General features: G+C 45.6%; 1 protein-coding gene across 2 annotated transcripts in view; it reads left to right on the top strand.

The window, feature by feature from the left end:
* Positions 1-16,092, top strand: part of LOC109903940 (microtubule-actin cross-linking factor 1) — a 42,588-nt gene that overhangs the window by 5,644 nt on the left and 20,852 nt on the right. The window contains exons 1-13 of one of the 2 annotated variants that reach the window (XM_020500969.2): positions 3,678-4,187; positions 8,201-8,964; positions 9,250-9,306; positions 9,492-9,662; positions 11,884-12,050; positions 12,231-12,390; positions 12,548-12,632; positions 13,258-13,502; positions 13,737-13,856; positions 14,118-14,225; positions 14,341-14,559; positions 15,116-15,319; positions 15,857-16,088. In XM_020500969.2, coding sequence (XP_020356558.2) covers positions 8,281-8,964; positions 9,250-9,306; positions 9,492-9,662; positions 11,884-12,050; positions 12,231-12,390; positions 12,548-12,632; positions 13,258-13,502; positions 13,737-13,856; positions 14,118-14,225; positions 14,341-14,559; positions 15,116-15,319; positions 15,857-16,088 — 2,452 coding nt within the window. In that variant the 5' untranslated portion in view covers positions 3,678-4,187; positions 8,201-8,280. Of the gene's footprint in view, positions 1-3,677; positions 4,188-8,200; positions 8,965-9,249; positions 9,307-9,491; positions 9,663-11,883; positions 12,051-12,230; positions 12,391-12,547; positions 12,633-13,257; positions 13,503-13,736; positions 13,857-14,117; positions 14,226-14,340; positions 14,560-15,115; positions 15,320-15,856; positions 16,089-16,092 lie in introns of those variants that run through there. The other variant, XM_031792204.1, reaches the window with a different exon arrangement.

Genomic DNA, 16,092 nt, shown 5'->3' with positions numbered 1-16,092 from the left:
GAACATGACTTGAAGTGATGGCACTGTGTAGGAAGTGCTGCGTTTGCGTCATTCAAAAGTCAGAAAAGCGATCTCTCCATTCAGAGGGACGTATTAAGGCCAAAAGTTCCTCTCTTTGTTCCGTCCCCCCCGCTATTGAGAGAACTGCTGGATAAAGAGTGTCTGTGTCCCTCTATCTCTAAAGGTCTCTAATTTCCCTTGGTCCACTGCAGAGTCTGCATCTCAAATACGCCCTGCATACATAACCTGTAAACAGACCAGGAAGAGGGGTGAGAGATAGCAGCCTATTCTCCTCTCCTCTGTCTTGATGACAGTGGGAAAACAGAAGCCCCTCTCTCTGATGACGGCAGATAATGACTTGGGAAGATGCGTTGGTGTTGATTGCTGTGAATCACCAAGTGGTAAAGATAAGGAGGGGAGGGATTGTGTGTGCGGTGGTGTGTATGTGTGTGCGTGTTTTCATCATGTTTTGAATTGTGGTTATCCACTTCTTTCTGGTCCTGGGATTGTTTGTGTTTTTGTGTTTCTTTTACATTTGTTGTCATCAACCTTTGCATCGGAATTACTGAAAGGTTATTGACAATGTAGCGGCTTCTTTTATGTTCTGACTCTTTACTTGTTGCGGAAGCTTTCAATCGAATCTTCCTGTGAACAGACCAATCACATAAGGGGGTTGGGTCGTTGATTTTGTTGTTGAATCCCTCCACCCTGTGACTAAGATTTCCAGTATCCAGGCACCCCAGGGAAGCCCCTAACTCATTTTCACCCAAATCCACACATTTCATGGAAGTGTGTGTGTGTGTGTGTGTGTGTGTGTGTGTGTGTGTGTGTGCCTGCCTGCCTGCCTGCGTGCATGTGCGTGTGCGCGTGTGCATGTGCGTGCGTGCATGCGTGAGTGTGTAATGGTGTTGAATGGTGCTTTAGTTTTGACCCATAAAAGGGACCCCTTTTTCATTTCCTCATGAAGAGGGCTCCCTATCTGAGGGGTGGGTGTGGCTGCCAAAGTGCTAATTACCACATAGGCTACTGGAGCCATAGAGGATCCACTGAGGTCTTGTTTAATTTGAAGGCAGAGCAGAGAGGGAAGAGAAGGAAGGTTGTGGAGGAGAAGGGGGGACATGCCAGGCAGCCAGCAGGATTAATCTACTTTAGTGCTCTCAGGTCTTCTGGCACATGGGCTCTGTGATCAAATTTGGCCCCATTTGCAACCAATTTGGAATCGTGTTCTGTCAGGCCCCTATATCCCCCATATCAGAACCTACACTTCCCAGTCTTACATACAGCATAGGGGGCAGATGGGAGGTTAATGGTAGAGAAACTGGGAAATTATCAATTGCTTGGCTGCCCAGCCTATTAATGGTGTGTTGCTTCGTAGCCCCATTGATAGCCAGTGTTCCAGTGCTTCTTCAACTACTGTACACCAGCCAGTCTTTTGGAACGGGGGTTACGTGTGGTTAAGGCCATGGTGTGAGATGGAAAGGGAGAGCGGGTTTGGTGAAACGTTTCAATTATTTCGAAGAGGATTTGGAGCTAGCTGAAAACCAGGACCAGGTGTTGTGGGTTTAGAACAGTGTAACTGGCATACCGGGGTCTCATCCATGCCAGACCCACTCAGGAAGAAGGAGGAGGGCCGGCACACTTGCTCTTCGTTCAACAGCTGAAGACACTGCTGCTCTCTTATGGGACCAACCAAACCCTTGTCTGGAGTATTGCTACTATTTCGAAAGCTTGATCTTGTCTGCCGAGAGTATCAATCTCTCTGAACTGTCGGTTGCAGATGTCCGTGCATTTCTGTCATTGCCTGCAGGTTCAGATCTCTGGGACGGAGAAGGTAAAGTATGGGAGGTCCTAATATGTGAGGCTAGTATAACTTAGGACACACAGGGATGGAGTAGTCACAGGGTTAAATAACTTGACCCCGTGGGGGTCACGCTATTGAATTCCCTTTTCCTTCGCAGCCAGGGCATTTTCAGTCTCCTTTGTGATTCATGCTATCACCTCTTTCCCAGTTACTCCTTGTCCCTCATTGTTTTCAAAGTGGCAAGTAACACTGTCATAAACAAACATTCACGCCTGAGAAAATAAGCCTAAGCAAGGTTAAATCTCGCATGAAGACGTGCAATACCGGTATGACAGTATCTTGGCATCAGTGTGAAGCATGTTGTGTTTACAATATAGAAAGATGGTGTATTGGTAATCAGCTAATCCTGGCACAGTGAAAAGGGAGGGACATGTGATTTCGTGTCCCCTTCTGTCTTTGCACAGAAAGAGTCCATATTTCGCCCCCTGTTCCATCTGCCATGCACTTTCTCCTCTGACTAATCATTCTAGAGACATTGATTCCAATGTCACTTCGCCACCACCTACATGTACAGATTACCTCAACTAGCCTGCACCCCCTGCACACTGACTCTGTACCGGTGCCCCCTGTATATAGCCTAGTTATTGTTATTGTTATTGTGTTACTTTTTATTATTACTTTTTATTTTAGCCTAGATGGTAAATATTTTCTTCTTCTTGAATTGCACTGTTGGTTAAGGGCTTGTAAGTAAGAATTTCACGGTAAAGTCTACACTTGTTGTATTCGGCGCATGTGGCAAATAAAGTTTGATTTGATTTTGAAAGACTGTAGATTATAGAAGAGGGAGGTGGCTTGCGCGTGTCCATGAGAGAGTGACTGAGAGTGTGTGTGAGAGAGAGAGAGAATATTGGAGGAGGGAGAGAGAAAGATAAGGAGAGAGAGAGAGACAGACAGAGATGTTAAATTAGGTTGTTCAGGGCTTCAGGGAATAAACACCTCTTTGAAGGGAGTGACCTAAAATGCACCTGTCCTCCAGGGCTTCCAGTGCACCTGCTGCCCTGCACCTGTCCACTTACTCACAGCTAGTAGTACTCCCAGCTCTTATCCCAGGGGAGATCACGACACACATCATCTCCAGGTGATCACATGAGTGTGTGATTAGCTGGTTTCATTCAACTGGGGTGTTGGTTTCCCTAGTCTTAGTCTCCCTATAATAGATATAATAGGACATAAATCAAGTAGGTTACACAGTGTTAATGTAAAAAGACAAATCACATGTAGATGCTATTGTATAGTTGAGATTTAGTTAGATGCAAATGTAGTTTGATAAATGACCTCCACAGGGTTCCGTCATAGCTTTCCCAGGAGTCAGAAAGGTCTATTTTTGCCAACATCCAATTTTCTCAATTTCGTCTTCATTTACCTTCTTTGTTTTTCATAGGAGTTGTATGGGTCTGGAAGTGAGTTGAGAAAAGTAATCAGAGATGTTTTTACAGTAATTTGCTGTCTTTGTTGCTGCTGTGAAGGCTGCTGCACTGACTGAATGGAGATGGGGGGAATGGGTGTGGGTGGGTGAAGGTCCCTCCTTTTGTGGCCTTGCGCTGCTTGCCCCTGCCGGCGCTGTGTGAGCTAGAGGCAGAGAGAAGGGGCTGGAGGCAGCTGGAGGCATGTGAATGTTTCCAGGAGGGCGACCCGGAGCTCTTTAGAAGCCTTTTTTCTCACTCTCTCTTTTTTTTCCACCACAAGCAGCATGGAGTTTCAGAGCCCAAATAAAACCTTCTAAGGGAGGGGCTATCGAGGGGGGGGGGGGGGTAGAAAGGAGGAAGGTAAGGGAAGCACTTTGCTGTCTAACTGTCTGGCACAGGAGCACAAGCCTCTGGCCTGCGGTCATATGGATCTACCAGAGTGTGATCACAATGCAATAACCATTTTCTGGCTGGGAACCGAGGGAATCTAGTTGAGCCGTTGAAAATACATTGTCTTGATCCGGGTGCACCATCATCCTATTGGTGGTGTGAACAAGGAAGGAATTCCTCTATCGGAGCTCTAACAACAAAGGAGAGAGGGAGTGGAGTGGAGCTGGTGGGAGGGGAGGAGGGGGTGCTGTGAGAGGGGAGAGGAGGACATTGTTTGCCTGTGGCTGTGAGCAACGGAAAGCATGGGTTATCAGGGCTTGTGTGTTTTTGTTTAGAGAGTGTGTTTTGATGTGAGGATGTCTGAGTGAGTTGTGAGTGTATGTGCGTGAGGAGACTTCTTGGGAAGGGAGGGAGGCCAATTCAAAGGATGCTCAAACAAGGCAGGAATTTTTTTCTCTCCTTTTTGAATGGTGACTGAGGACTAGCTGAATTCCTTTGCTCTAGCCGTTGTGCCTCATCTCTGCTCCAGGGTAAGTGTGCGTCACCTAAATCTCAAACCGCCAAAACTGCCACCAGGCCTGGATTGGCTTGTAAGAAAAGTTCAGTAGGAGTTTACTCTTCTGTGATTGTAGCTTGGAAGAGCATGTGATGATGCAACGTGGCTATGGCCATTGGTTCACTGGTCCACATTGGGCCAAAGGGACAGTTCCGAGTCTGAACAGTGAATGTGAAGCTAGAAGTATGTTTTTATCTTTACTCCACACATAGGAAATATGTATTTTTGATTGTTTCACACAGTTGTAAGTATAATGTCTTCATGATAATGGTAATGTGCAAGATAGAATATTCTAATTTACAGATTTGATTCAGGAAGAAAGTAGTGAGTTTGATATGTGAAATTGGGACGATTCTATGGACCCTTGCTACATTTAGTCTTGATCAGAATGATTTAAAAAAAAATAGCATTGTGGTGCTAGAACCAACATGTGCAGTTTTAAATGCAATTCACCAAAATATCAAACAATTTCACCATTGGATGCAACCGTCACATGTTGTCTTACCATAGCCAATTTGCATCTTGGGTTTAATGTATTAGATATTTAATATTATTTCCTAGGTGCAATGTGAGGTGTTTAAATCAACAAAACAGTTTGCTACAATTGTTTGTGTTTTAGTCTCGAACGGATGACCTTTAAAAAAAAAAATATCTGTGATAAGACCCGTGACGGGTGAACGCACAGCTGTCGGCTTTAATTAGAAGACCGCTATCTTGATTACCACATAGGGACCCTCCGTGAATTGGGACTGGCCTGTCTTTGTGCGGCTCCAAGATTGTAATTCATGATTATTATTCTGTGGTTAATGGAATCAAGGGTCTGGTTTTGTCCGTCAATGGATGCATTTTGGGGGTTTGGGATACATTCTGGGACAATGGTGCCAAAAACACCAGATTCTCTTTTGTGTGTGAGTGTATGTCGGTGTAGGTGTGGGTTTCTCACAGACACTCACCGAAAAAGAAACGCACACACATTCAAACTGTCTAGTGTCCATCAGTGATAGGATACATAGATTTCCATTTGTAATGATGGAGATAACAGTATCAGACATTTCACTGCCCTTTCAGGTCTCATTGCATGTTTCATATATTGCAGAGTAGCCCTTTATTGCGACTCTACATTTGATTAATCAGGAAATGGTCTTGCAGGGACGGACCTTGAGAGCACACAAAGGGCAGAGTCTAAATTGAGGGTCATTTCTAGAGAGGTTAAGTAGTGGATTGGACCAGGTCATCTGAGATATGGGTTCGGTGAAATGGTTGCCTGGCTTCAGCTTTAGCGCAGGACAAGCTACTGTGCACAATCGTATCATATAGCAACATGGCCTTAATAAAATGTGTCAAAACAGTATCATTTAACCTGTTGTCGAATGATTGCCTGGGTTGTTTGAGTTCTTAGTTAAATTGCAGTATGTCCTTGCAGATTATTTGAGATTTTGATGGACCTGGAAGATGGGCTCTTAGAATGACCCAATTACCTCGTACAGTAGAGTTGAAATACATAACTGATAGTTTGGTCGCTATAATAGTAGCTACCCCGGACTATCTGTATTGACACTTTTTGCACTAACTTTTGACACTTCACATATGCTGCCGCCACTGTTTATTATCTATCCTGTTGCTTAGTCCCTTTACTCAAAGCTATATGTACATGTCTACCTCAATGACCTCGTACCCCTGCAAATCGCAAGGTTAGCGTTACTCATTGTGTATTTATTCTTTGTGTTGTCATTTTTCAAGTTTTCCTCTCTGCATTGTTGGGAAGGGCCGTAAGTAAGCGTTTCACTGTCAGTCCACCCCTGTGGTTTACGAAGCATGTGACAAATACAATTCGATTTTATTTGGATTGGATTGATGCGGTAATTAGCATCCTCTGTGTTTGTTTTCAGATGGCATCTCACTGTTAATGTAGTAAGTGTGTGTCAGTAGGATGCCAAACAGCATCTTCACGCTACATACAGTATGTCTCATAGGAATAGTTTACGATAGCGCACTCAGGTAGCCTGGGATCCAACCTGATATGCTTCCATTGTCTGCTATTTTGACGTGAAACAATGGGCAAACAGGACGTCTCAGTTTGAATTCCAGGCTACACGTTTTAGACCACTGCACCACTTGGGAGCACATCAGGTGCAATTGCCAGTCAGACATGGCACACCCTCACCCTTTTTGCCTTGGTTTGTTAACCTACTGAACATGGACACAGCCGCCTGGCCACAGACACTCTCCTCTGGAGAATATGAGGATGTGATTAAGGCTAACAGGGTAATCATTGATCTTGGGCTGGGGCTTTGTCTGTGAGCCACTCTCCTCTCTGATCCTGTGTATTCACAGAGTTCCCCCTGGGATCCATGCTATGGCCTAAATCATCTGCGTTGCAGACATGTGCATATTAAGACTGTAATTACAAAAATGCACAGAGAGAGGCCTAATCAAAATGTTCAGTTCAGCTACACCCTTATTATATCATAGAGGACAGATACGTCCTGGTTTATAATGGGGATCATGGCTGTGAAGCAGAATGAACGGAATAGAATTATGAATTATGAATAGAATAGAATAGAATTCCAGTATGACATGAAACTGCTGACAGAGGCACAATGGGGTTTGTGTTCTGCTACAAGCCGAACAAGCTGTTTTCTCTCCAGCAAAGGGAGCAGCCAAATCTAGTCATGCAGCTAACTGTTTCGAGCTCCTAACCTGTGAGTACTGAATATTCATTGTAACCAAAGAACAAAGAGCGGATACAGCCAGCAAAGACGGCACTGTAAAATTTGGTGTCTTCTGGTTCAGCGAGCCAGTAAAACAGAAAACCCGCTTGGCAGGTTTTTTGGAGCCAACTTCCTCACTTTATCTGACCCGACCAGCCGAGACCAGTTGCGACCAGCCGTGACCTGGAATGACCTGTTGTCGATCCAGAGGCACTAATCCACTCTGACCTCAGAGGAAGCAGTCGCAGCCGAGTATAGCAGAGCCCCTCCCTGGTAGCCCCTGATGGGCCCACCTCAGCCCCTATAGGCCAGGACAAATACACTCACCTTTGAACCCTTTGAGTCCCTAGTCATGGATAAAACTCAGTTTTGTTGGAATTAGCCAATGAACTCTTGGAAAAGGATGCATTGTAAGCCACGCAAAGATGTTTAATACTTGAAAATGGTGGACTGTACTGTGGCTTACAGTCCAAATTGTTGTGATGATGTGATTTGTTAGTGATCAGTCATAGCAGCAATATTGCTGCTATTACCATTCACAATTCTGTACAGTACAACCTGTTCACAATGCTTCTAGAGCCCAGTGTCTCTGCAGTTATGTCAGGTCATCACAAGAAGATCAGAAAGCGGAACGGTGTCCTGTGTCATCATAGACATCTTTTATCTGTGATTCCCCGACTATGCATCACTGAGGGGGCGTTTTTATGCCTGTCATATTTGATTATGGGCTAAATAGTTTCCTAAATAGTGGTCCTGCCTGCCAGAGCTCAACAGTGGGTTTCCTAACAGTGGGTATCCTTGAACATTCTGCTTTCAGTGGACAGGCCTGTCACACACATTTCAATAGCCAGAGTGTCTTAGCTGGTGCCTGGTGCAGACCATCCAAGACCAAGAGAGCCCAGATCCGTGCATGTATGACAAAGAACTAGGCTTGTCTGCACAGTAAGCCAGCCAGGAGTCCCTGGCTCTGCTGTGCTTCAGTTGATTTTACTGTACTACTCTCTCTCTCTCTCAACAAATGGGTTGTGGCTGTGGTGGCACGTGGTTAGAGATGGATATCTTTCTGCAGTTGTAGTAGTTTTCACCATATTTTAGTTAGTGATTGCTTTCACAAGTCGTGCACATTGTAAATAATGATATTTAGCATTATCCAAAGTTGGTGCAATAACATCAGAGATCAACAAAACATGTAACATAAATCAAACTGTTTTGGGGGGTCAAAGAGGAATGATTTTACAGTTGGATGCTCACCCCAAGCCCCCTTGTCTCACTCTAGGCATCTGAAGGATCTCCTGCATGCATGGCAGAGGGGCCCACTCTCGCCTATTACCTCACTATCCCCTGGGCTGAAAGGTTATGGGTAATCTGATCAGCCGGCCCAGCTGCCTGGGCCAGAAGTCCAAGCAGGTGAGGTCCGACGAGGACTTCCTGAAAGAGTGCTACCAGCGGCGCCGCGAATGGCAAGCTCCGCCCCTGACGCACCACGGGGAGACCAGGCGGGAGGAGGTGGTCAGAGAGAGGGAGGAGGAGGAGGAGGAGGAGAGGGTGACAGACAGGACGAAGGAGGATGAGGTAGAGGATGAGGTGTCTCACAGCAACACCCCTCCCTCGGACAAACCCCTAAGGACCAACCCCTCCCCCGCCCCCACGGTCACCACCACCAGTACTCAAGGCACCCCCTCCCCCATCAAGACTTCCAGGAACAGCACCCTGACTAGGAAGGCCGTGGTCCAAGAGATCCCCTATGGGAGATCCCCTCTAGCCCAGCCTGGCTCAGTCCCAGGCTCAGCGGAGAGGAGGGCCAGCCTCCAGAGGAAAGACTCCAGAGAAGGAAGCCAAAGGAGAGACTCTAGAGAGGGCAGCCCCTGGTCCTGGAAGACCTTGGCCTCCCGCGAGGTCACGGAGGTGACGGAAGTGACAGAGACAGTTGTGACAGAGATTGTGGAGGTGACGGAGTACCCGTCTGGAGAGAAGGGTGGAGACCCCATAGTCACCAGGACTGTTAGGGTTCTGACTGGAGCAGCTGAGGAACTCGCTGAGGTCAATATAACTTCAACAGCAAACAGCCTCTCTAAAGTGTCTATTATTATTCAGTACAGTAGACTAGGATTTGACTTTCCTTTTTCCCCCCTTTCCATTCCATTCTTTCATTGAACGCCTGAACTTCACCTTTTCATCTTTACCGCTCTGCAATTTCCTTAACATCTCTTCAGCAGCATGTGCTACAGAATGTGTTATATTTTTGTCAGGACGGTGCTCTTTTTCAGAGAAGTAGATTGCGCAATGAAGTCGGCTGTTGTGTTGACTTTTATATTTCTATCCCAGCTGCAAAGTGATGGACATTCTAGTTCAGACCAAGATTCCAGCTTGGATCGTTGGAGGGTAAGATATCCAGTGCATTGGTCTGTTTTTTTTACGTGATTTACTATTTAGCATTATCTCAATTGCCTCTGCACAGTATGAAGGTAACACTGATATTACAGAATGGTTCCATGGTGTCCATGTTTTCATATGGTTGAGTTACTATAAACAGTGTTAATGCTGTGTCATGCTCTCTTTTTCCCCAGGGAACGAGATCTGTCTTGACTCTGAGAGATGATTTTGCAGATTCTGAAACGTTCCATCAATCCCTGGAAGCACTGTTGACCTGGGTCTGTGAGATAGAGGAGCTGACAGCCAATCAGAAGCCTCCATCTTCAGAGGTCAAAGTAGTGAAAGCACAGCTGCAAGAGCAGAAGGTACAGTACCAGTCAAACGTTTGGACACACCTACTCATTCAAGGGTTTTTCTTGATTTGTACTATTTTCTACATTGTATAATAATAGTGAAGACACCTTCAAAGTAGCCACCCTTTGCATTGATGACAGCTTTGCACACTCTTGGAATTCTCTTAACCAGCTTCATGAGGTAGTCACATGGAATGCATTTCAATTAACATGTGTGCCTTGTTAAAAGTTCATTTGTGGAATTTCTTTCCTCTTAATGCGTTTGAGCCAATCAGTTGTATTGTGACAAAGTAGGGGTGATATACAGAAGATAGCCCTATTTGCTAAAAGACCAAGTCCATATTATGGCAAGAACAGCTAAAATAAGCAAAGACAAATGACAGTCCATCATTACTTTAAGACATGAAGGTCCATCATACAGGAAAATGTCAAGAACTTGTTTCTTCAAGTGCAGTCGCAAAAACCATAAAGCGCTATGATGAAATTGGCTCTCATAAGGACCGCCACAGGAAAGGAAGACTCAGAGTTACCTTTGCTGCAGAAGATACGTTTATTAGAGTTAACTGCTCCTCAGATTGCAGCCCAAATGAATGCTTCACAGAGTTCAAGTAACAGACACATGTCAACATCAACTGGTCAGAGGAGACTGTGTGATTGGTTCAAAGAAACCACTACTAAAGGACACCAATAATAATACGAGACTTGCTTGGGCCAAGAAACACGAGCAATGGACATTAGACTGGTGGAAATCTGTCCATTGGTCTAGTGAGGACAAATTTGATATTTTCTGTTCCAACCGCTGTGTCTTTGTGAGAACCAGAGTAGGTGAACGGATGATCTCCGCATGTGTGGTTCCCGCCGTGAAGCATGGAGGAGGAAGTGTGATGGTGTGGGGGTGCATTGCTGGTGACACTGTCAGTGATTTATTTAGAATTCAAGGCACACTTAACCAGCATGGCTACCACAGCATTCTGCAGCGATACGCCATCCCATCTGGTTTGCGCTTAGTGGGACTATGATTTGTTTTTCCACAGGACAATGACCCAACACCCCTCCAGGATGTGTAAGGGCTATTTGACCAAGAATTAGAGTGATGGAGTGCTGCGTCAGATGACCTGTCTTCTACAATCACCTGACCTCAACCCAATTGAGATGGTTTGGGATGAGTTAGACCGCAGAGTGAAGGAAAAGCAGCCAACGAGTGCTCAGTATATGTGGGAACTCCTTCAAGACTGTTGGAAAAGCCTTCCTCAAGGATGCAGGTTGAGAGAACGCCAAGAGTGTGCAAAGCTGTCGCCAAGGCAAAGGGTGGCTACTTTGAAGAATCTAAAATATATTTTGATTTGTTTGACACTTTTTTGTCTACTACATGATCCCACATGTGTTACTTCCTCGTTTTTATTCTACAAAGTAGAAAATAGTCCAAATAAAGAAAAACCTTGAATGAGTAGGTGGGTCCAAACATTTGACTGGTACTTTAATTTACAACACGGTACACAAAATATCTAAACTTACACACAGCATCCACGGCTAAGTAACTACAATGTTTGATCAATCGCATGAGGACACTTTATCTATGGAAAATGGCACTGAGATCATGGAAATAGTAAAATGCTCCCTTTATTCTATTAAATCTCTTGTATTCAGGGCTGAATAGGGAAGGTTCACTCGTACAATTCCTGGGATTTTTTTTTTTTTTTAAGCCATTCACCTTTCAGTGTGAACCGGCGCCCATTGTGAGTACAGTGGGTGAGGTGAAACCTGCCCGGCTCCTCACAATGCAGGCCTGACACTTGAGATGGTGCTTTCACTGCACTCACACAAAGGCAGGAGAGACAAGAAAAGGCACATACTGTATACCCAAATGTAAATTCTCAGGGCTAGCAAGTAGCAATGACTCTCTGCAGCTAAGACCGGAGTCGTCTGAGCTGGGGTTGTCCTAACTCCTAATACGTCTATTTGAGGTCATGTCTGGCTTTACACTTCACTTCTCAATAGTTGCAGCCTATTTTCAAGCATTTGTAAGATTACACGGAATGTTCCAAAGTGGCCCATCCCCGACTTATCACAGGTTTTTACTTTTTTTATCACTGAGAAAATATCTATGAGTCTCACCATCAGAAAGACAACGAGTAAGAATTGGCGTTTTCCCTGGTCAGGTACTGTGGTCAGGTAAAACTCCTGGTCATAACAACAATAAGGCAATGGCTAAGTATCCATTATCATCTCACAGCTCCTGCAGCGTCTCCTGGAGGACCGGAGGCATAGTATGGAGACCATGATGCTGGAGGGCCCTCATATGGCCGAGGCCTTCCCAGGGGAGGAGGGGGAGCAGGCCAGGGTCCAGCTCTCCACGCTCAGACACAAATGGGAGGCCTTACTGGTAGATGCGGTGAACAGGTCAGCTCATTGAACTGTGGTGCTCTCCCTTCATGTTAAGCTATGCTATGCTTTGCTATGCTATGTCATGTTATGTTTTATTTTGCTTTGCTTTGCTATGTTATGCTATGCTATGCTATCATGCTGTTGGCGGCGTGGCTGAGCTGTAATGTAATGGGTGTTGTGTATTGGTGTTGACAGGCGGGGCAATCTGGAGCTCATCCTTCCCAGGGCCAAGCTCTTCCAGGAGAGGGTGGACAGCCTGCAGCAATGGCTCATCTCTGTGGAGCAGGACCTGGCCAAGCTACGCAATGCCGAGAGGGAAATGCTACACCTCCCCGAGGGTACGGAGGAAGCCAAGGTAGGACATCATCTATGTATATGTTTCTTATACGTTTCTTCTGTATGCAGACCTATATACAGTGCCATATACTGCATGTTTATATACCAGTGGAGGCTGGTGGGCGGAGAAATCGTCTGACACAAAATGGTTGACATATTTTTGGAATACCCCTCAGGCTGTGGTGGAAGAGATCAAGGCGAAAAACGCTGACTTGGTGAAAATTCAACAGAGCGGTCATGACCTCAAGGAGAAGATTTCAGGTACATAAATGAATGTTGCAAAATCAATGCGTTTGTAAATGTTTACCCTTACCAATACACAAAATCCATCAACAGATGACTTACATAGAGAAACAACATGAGAAGCGACATGCCGCAGGAGGCTGCTGAGGGGAGAACAACACATAATAATGGCCGGAACGGAGCAAATGGAATGGCATCAAACACATGGAAACCATGTGGTTGATGTATTTGATACCATTCCACCCATTCCGCTCCAGTCATTACCACCAGCCTGTTCTCCCCAATGAAGGTGCCACCAACCTCCTGTGCTACATACTAATAGTAATAACATGCTAAGAGTACTAACATGCTAAGAGTACTAACATGCTAAGAGTACTAACATGCTAAGAGTACCGACATGTTAAGACTACTAACAAGTTAAGAGTACTAACATGCTAAGAGTACTAACATGCTAAGAGTACTAACATGCTAAGAGTACCGACATGTTAAGACTACTAACAAGTTAAGAGTACTAACATGCTAAGAGTACTAACATGCTAAGAGTACCAACATGCTAAGAGTACTAACATGCTAAGATTATCCACATGCTAAGTGTAGCAACATGCTAATCCTACACGTCTTTGTGTTGGTGTGGTCCCCACAGAAGAGGAAGCCCAGCAGGTGCAAGAGCGTGTGGACAGCCTGAGGATACGCTGCTCGGTGTTGAGCCTGACCAGTGGAGACGTGCTGCAGAGACTGGAGCAGGCCCTGGAGGCATCCAGCCGCTGCACCTCCAGCCAGGAAGACCTCCACCTGTGGCTGGGCCGCATCGAGAGGGAACTGCTGGGGCCTGCTGGGGGGCAGACTGGGGGTGGAGACACGGCGCTCTGTGCTGCAGAGAGACAGAGGGTAAGAAGCGGGGATTAGCAATATTGCCTGTGTACAATAATTGATATGAGGTTGATGGATTGCTTACTCACCAGTCACGACTACTCATTGTGTCCTGTGCATTTAGTCCATTTTGATAGTCTTCTGATAAGGATGAAGTAGTAGGAACTCAGCACACACTTCAACTAGACAGCAATGTGTACTTGTGTTAACCTTTTGTTAACCTGTCTGTATGTGTGTGTTATTTATTGTCAGTTGGAGCAGGCTGTGGTGAAGGAGATGGCCTGGTTCAGAGACACTGCCCTAGGCCTGGAGCAACTCAAAGCCATTACTCTGGAGTCTGAGCTTATCTCTGCCCAACTCTATGAACAGAAGGTGAAGAGACCCATTGGAACTACAATTTAAAAGCTACTTTGTCCCTTAGGGCCACCCTATACAAGCCTGTTCAGCCACCTCTACGTATGCCATGTTTTGTTTCACAACCAGCTATGTAGATTTGTGTAGAGGTCTGATGATGTGTGAAGTTAGAAAATATTTCTTGGTTTGCAAAGGCTTGTGTGTTTGCACAGTATTTTACATTACCTTCATTTTAGATTGTAAAATATGCCTTGCTTTTGTGTTGTTGTGTGCATGAAGATCCTTGCGGTGGAGATTCTGCAACACAAGTTCAACATTGAGAAGATGGTGAAGATCGCTGAAATCTTGCAGACATACGGTGATGAAGGGGAAATAAGGGATCTGCAGGTACATACTGTACCATCTTACCCGTGATATCATCTGAATAGAAAACGTTCCAACAAATGAGACAAGCTACTAGCATACAGGTCACAATAAAGCTGTTGTCATCCGATCTCCCCAGACCCCGTTGGATGCCTTACAGGAACAATGCAACACCACATCAGCCACCAACTCCCATGTGGTCCTGCAGCTGGAGCATGCCCAATCCCTCTTGGTTCAGTTCACTGAGGGCTTTGCTGAGGTGTCACCATGGCTACAGGAAACCCAAGCGCTCATTGGCCAGCTCTCCCTGAACACCATTAGCTACAAGGCATTCCGAGAACAACAGGAGCTCTTACAGGTACTGTACCAGAGACCTGCCTTTGAGTGGAGTGACAATTCTTTTTTTGTCGTCTTTTTTCTCCACGTTCAAAAATGATGCCCTTTTAGACTTCATAGCTCCCCCTCTGTTTTCTGCTCAAATGTGCTGTTCTACTGTTCTTCCCTTGTAGATTGTTTGGCTCCGTTCATTAGTGTACTTTAATCTACTTCCTGAAAGGATAACATTGAACATTCCCACAGGTACATAAAGACATCTCTATTCTCCTAGGTAGTTAATGGAAAGTGAGACAAGGTGACCCGTTTTACCTTTCCTCTTCAACAGTTCTCAGGGATAGACTTGAGACTCCTCGTTTTTTTAAAAACATTTAAGTGCACTCTACAATGCCTTTAACATGCCCAAAAAGTTATCTGGGTCATATTCATTAGGTACCAAACGGAAGAAAACGTGGAGGAATTACCTGAATTTGTCCAATAAAAGTTTTAAAACGTTTTACTACTGTGTGCCCTAATGAATATAACCCAGATCTATGTGTCTCGGGATCTATTTCTATGACTCCTAACTGTTTCTCACCTAGGGCCTAAGGGAGTCCATAGCAGAGCATAGACCTCTGATAGCACGGCTGTGCTCGCTGGGGAAGCGTCTGTCAGAGCTTAGTCCCGCCCAGGGGGAGGAGTTCTGTCATAGTGCCACAGAGGCTGAGGAGCAGCACAGGGCCATCAGGGACAGGGTCAGAGAGGCTGCCAATCTGCTGGAAGAGTCCCTGCCAAGATACACACAGGTGACAGTTATACACGCACTGCTGCATGAACACATGCGCACGCAAGCATTGCACAAAGACTGTCTTTCGGACTCTTTGTGGTCACTAAAGATCCCATGACACTTATCGTGAGTAGGGGTGTTATCCCCGGTGTCCTGGCTAAATTCACAATGTGGCCCTCATACCATCATGGCCACCTAATCATCCCCAGCTTACAATTGGCTCATTCATCCCCCCTCCTCTCCCCTGTAACTATTTCCCAGGTTGTTGCTTTAAGTGAGAATGTGTTCTCAGTCAAGTTACCTGGTAAAATAAGGGTTAACATTTTAAAAAAGACACACGTGCAACACAAACACACACACACCCGAAGCACACGCACCCACACACACACTCATGCATAAAGAGACACACATGAAGACACACACATGGTACATGTATATTTAAATACAGAACACACAGCAGTGTTGCCAGACTACATACTGTGAGAATAGACTATACACATGTAAACGTTTGACCATCACACGCACACAGTAACACAATGGTGTCTTGTCTCTGTAGTTGAATGAGAGGATGACGCTGATTAGAGAGAGTCTGGATCGTCTGCTTGGCCATATGCAGTCCCCAGTCTCTCTGCAGGGCCAGACCCCTCGCATCCAGGAGCAACTACAGGACAACAAGCACACCCTGGCTGAGCTCTCCAAGCTGGAGCTGGGGCTGGGGAGTGTCCGGACCCAGGCTGATGAGCTCCTGGCCAACACGCTGGCAGCTGGGGACGCCTCCATCGGTACAGGTAC

Source organism: Oncorhynchus kisutch, linkage group LG2 (genome assembly GCF_002021735.2).
Source record: "Oncorhynchus kisutch isolate 150728-3 linkage group LG2, Okis_V2, whole genome shotgun sequence".
Classification (NCBI taxonomy): Eukaryota; Metazoa; Chordata; class Actinopteri; order Salmoniformes; family Salmonidae; genus Oncorhynchus; species Oncorhynchus kisutch.
This window is presented reverse-complemented; position numbering and strand designations above follow the sequence as displayed.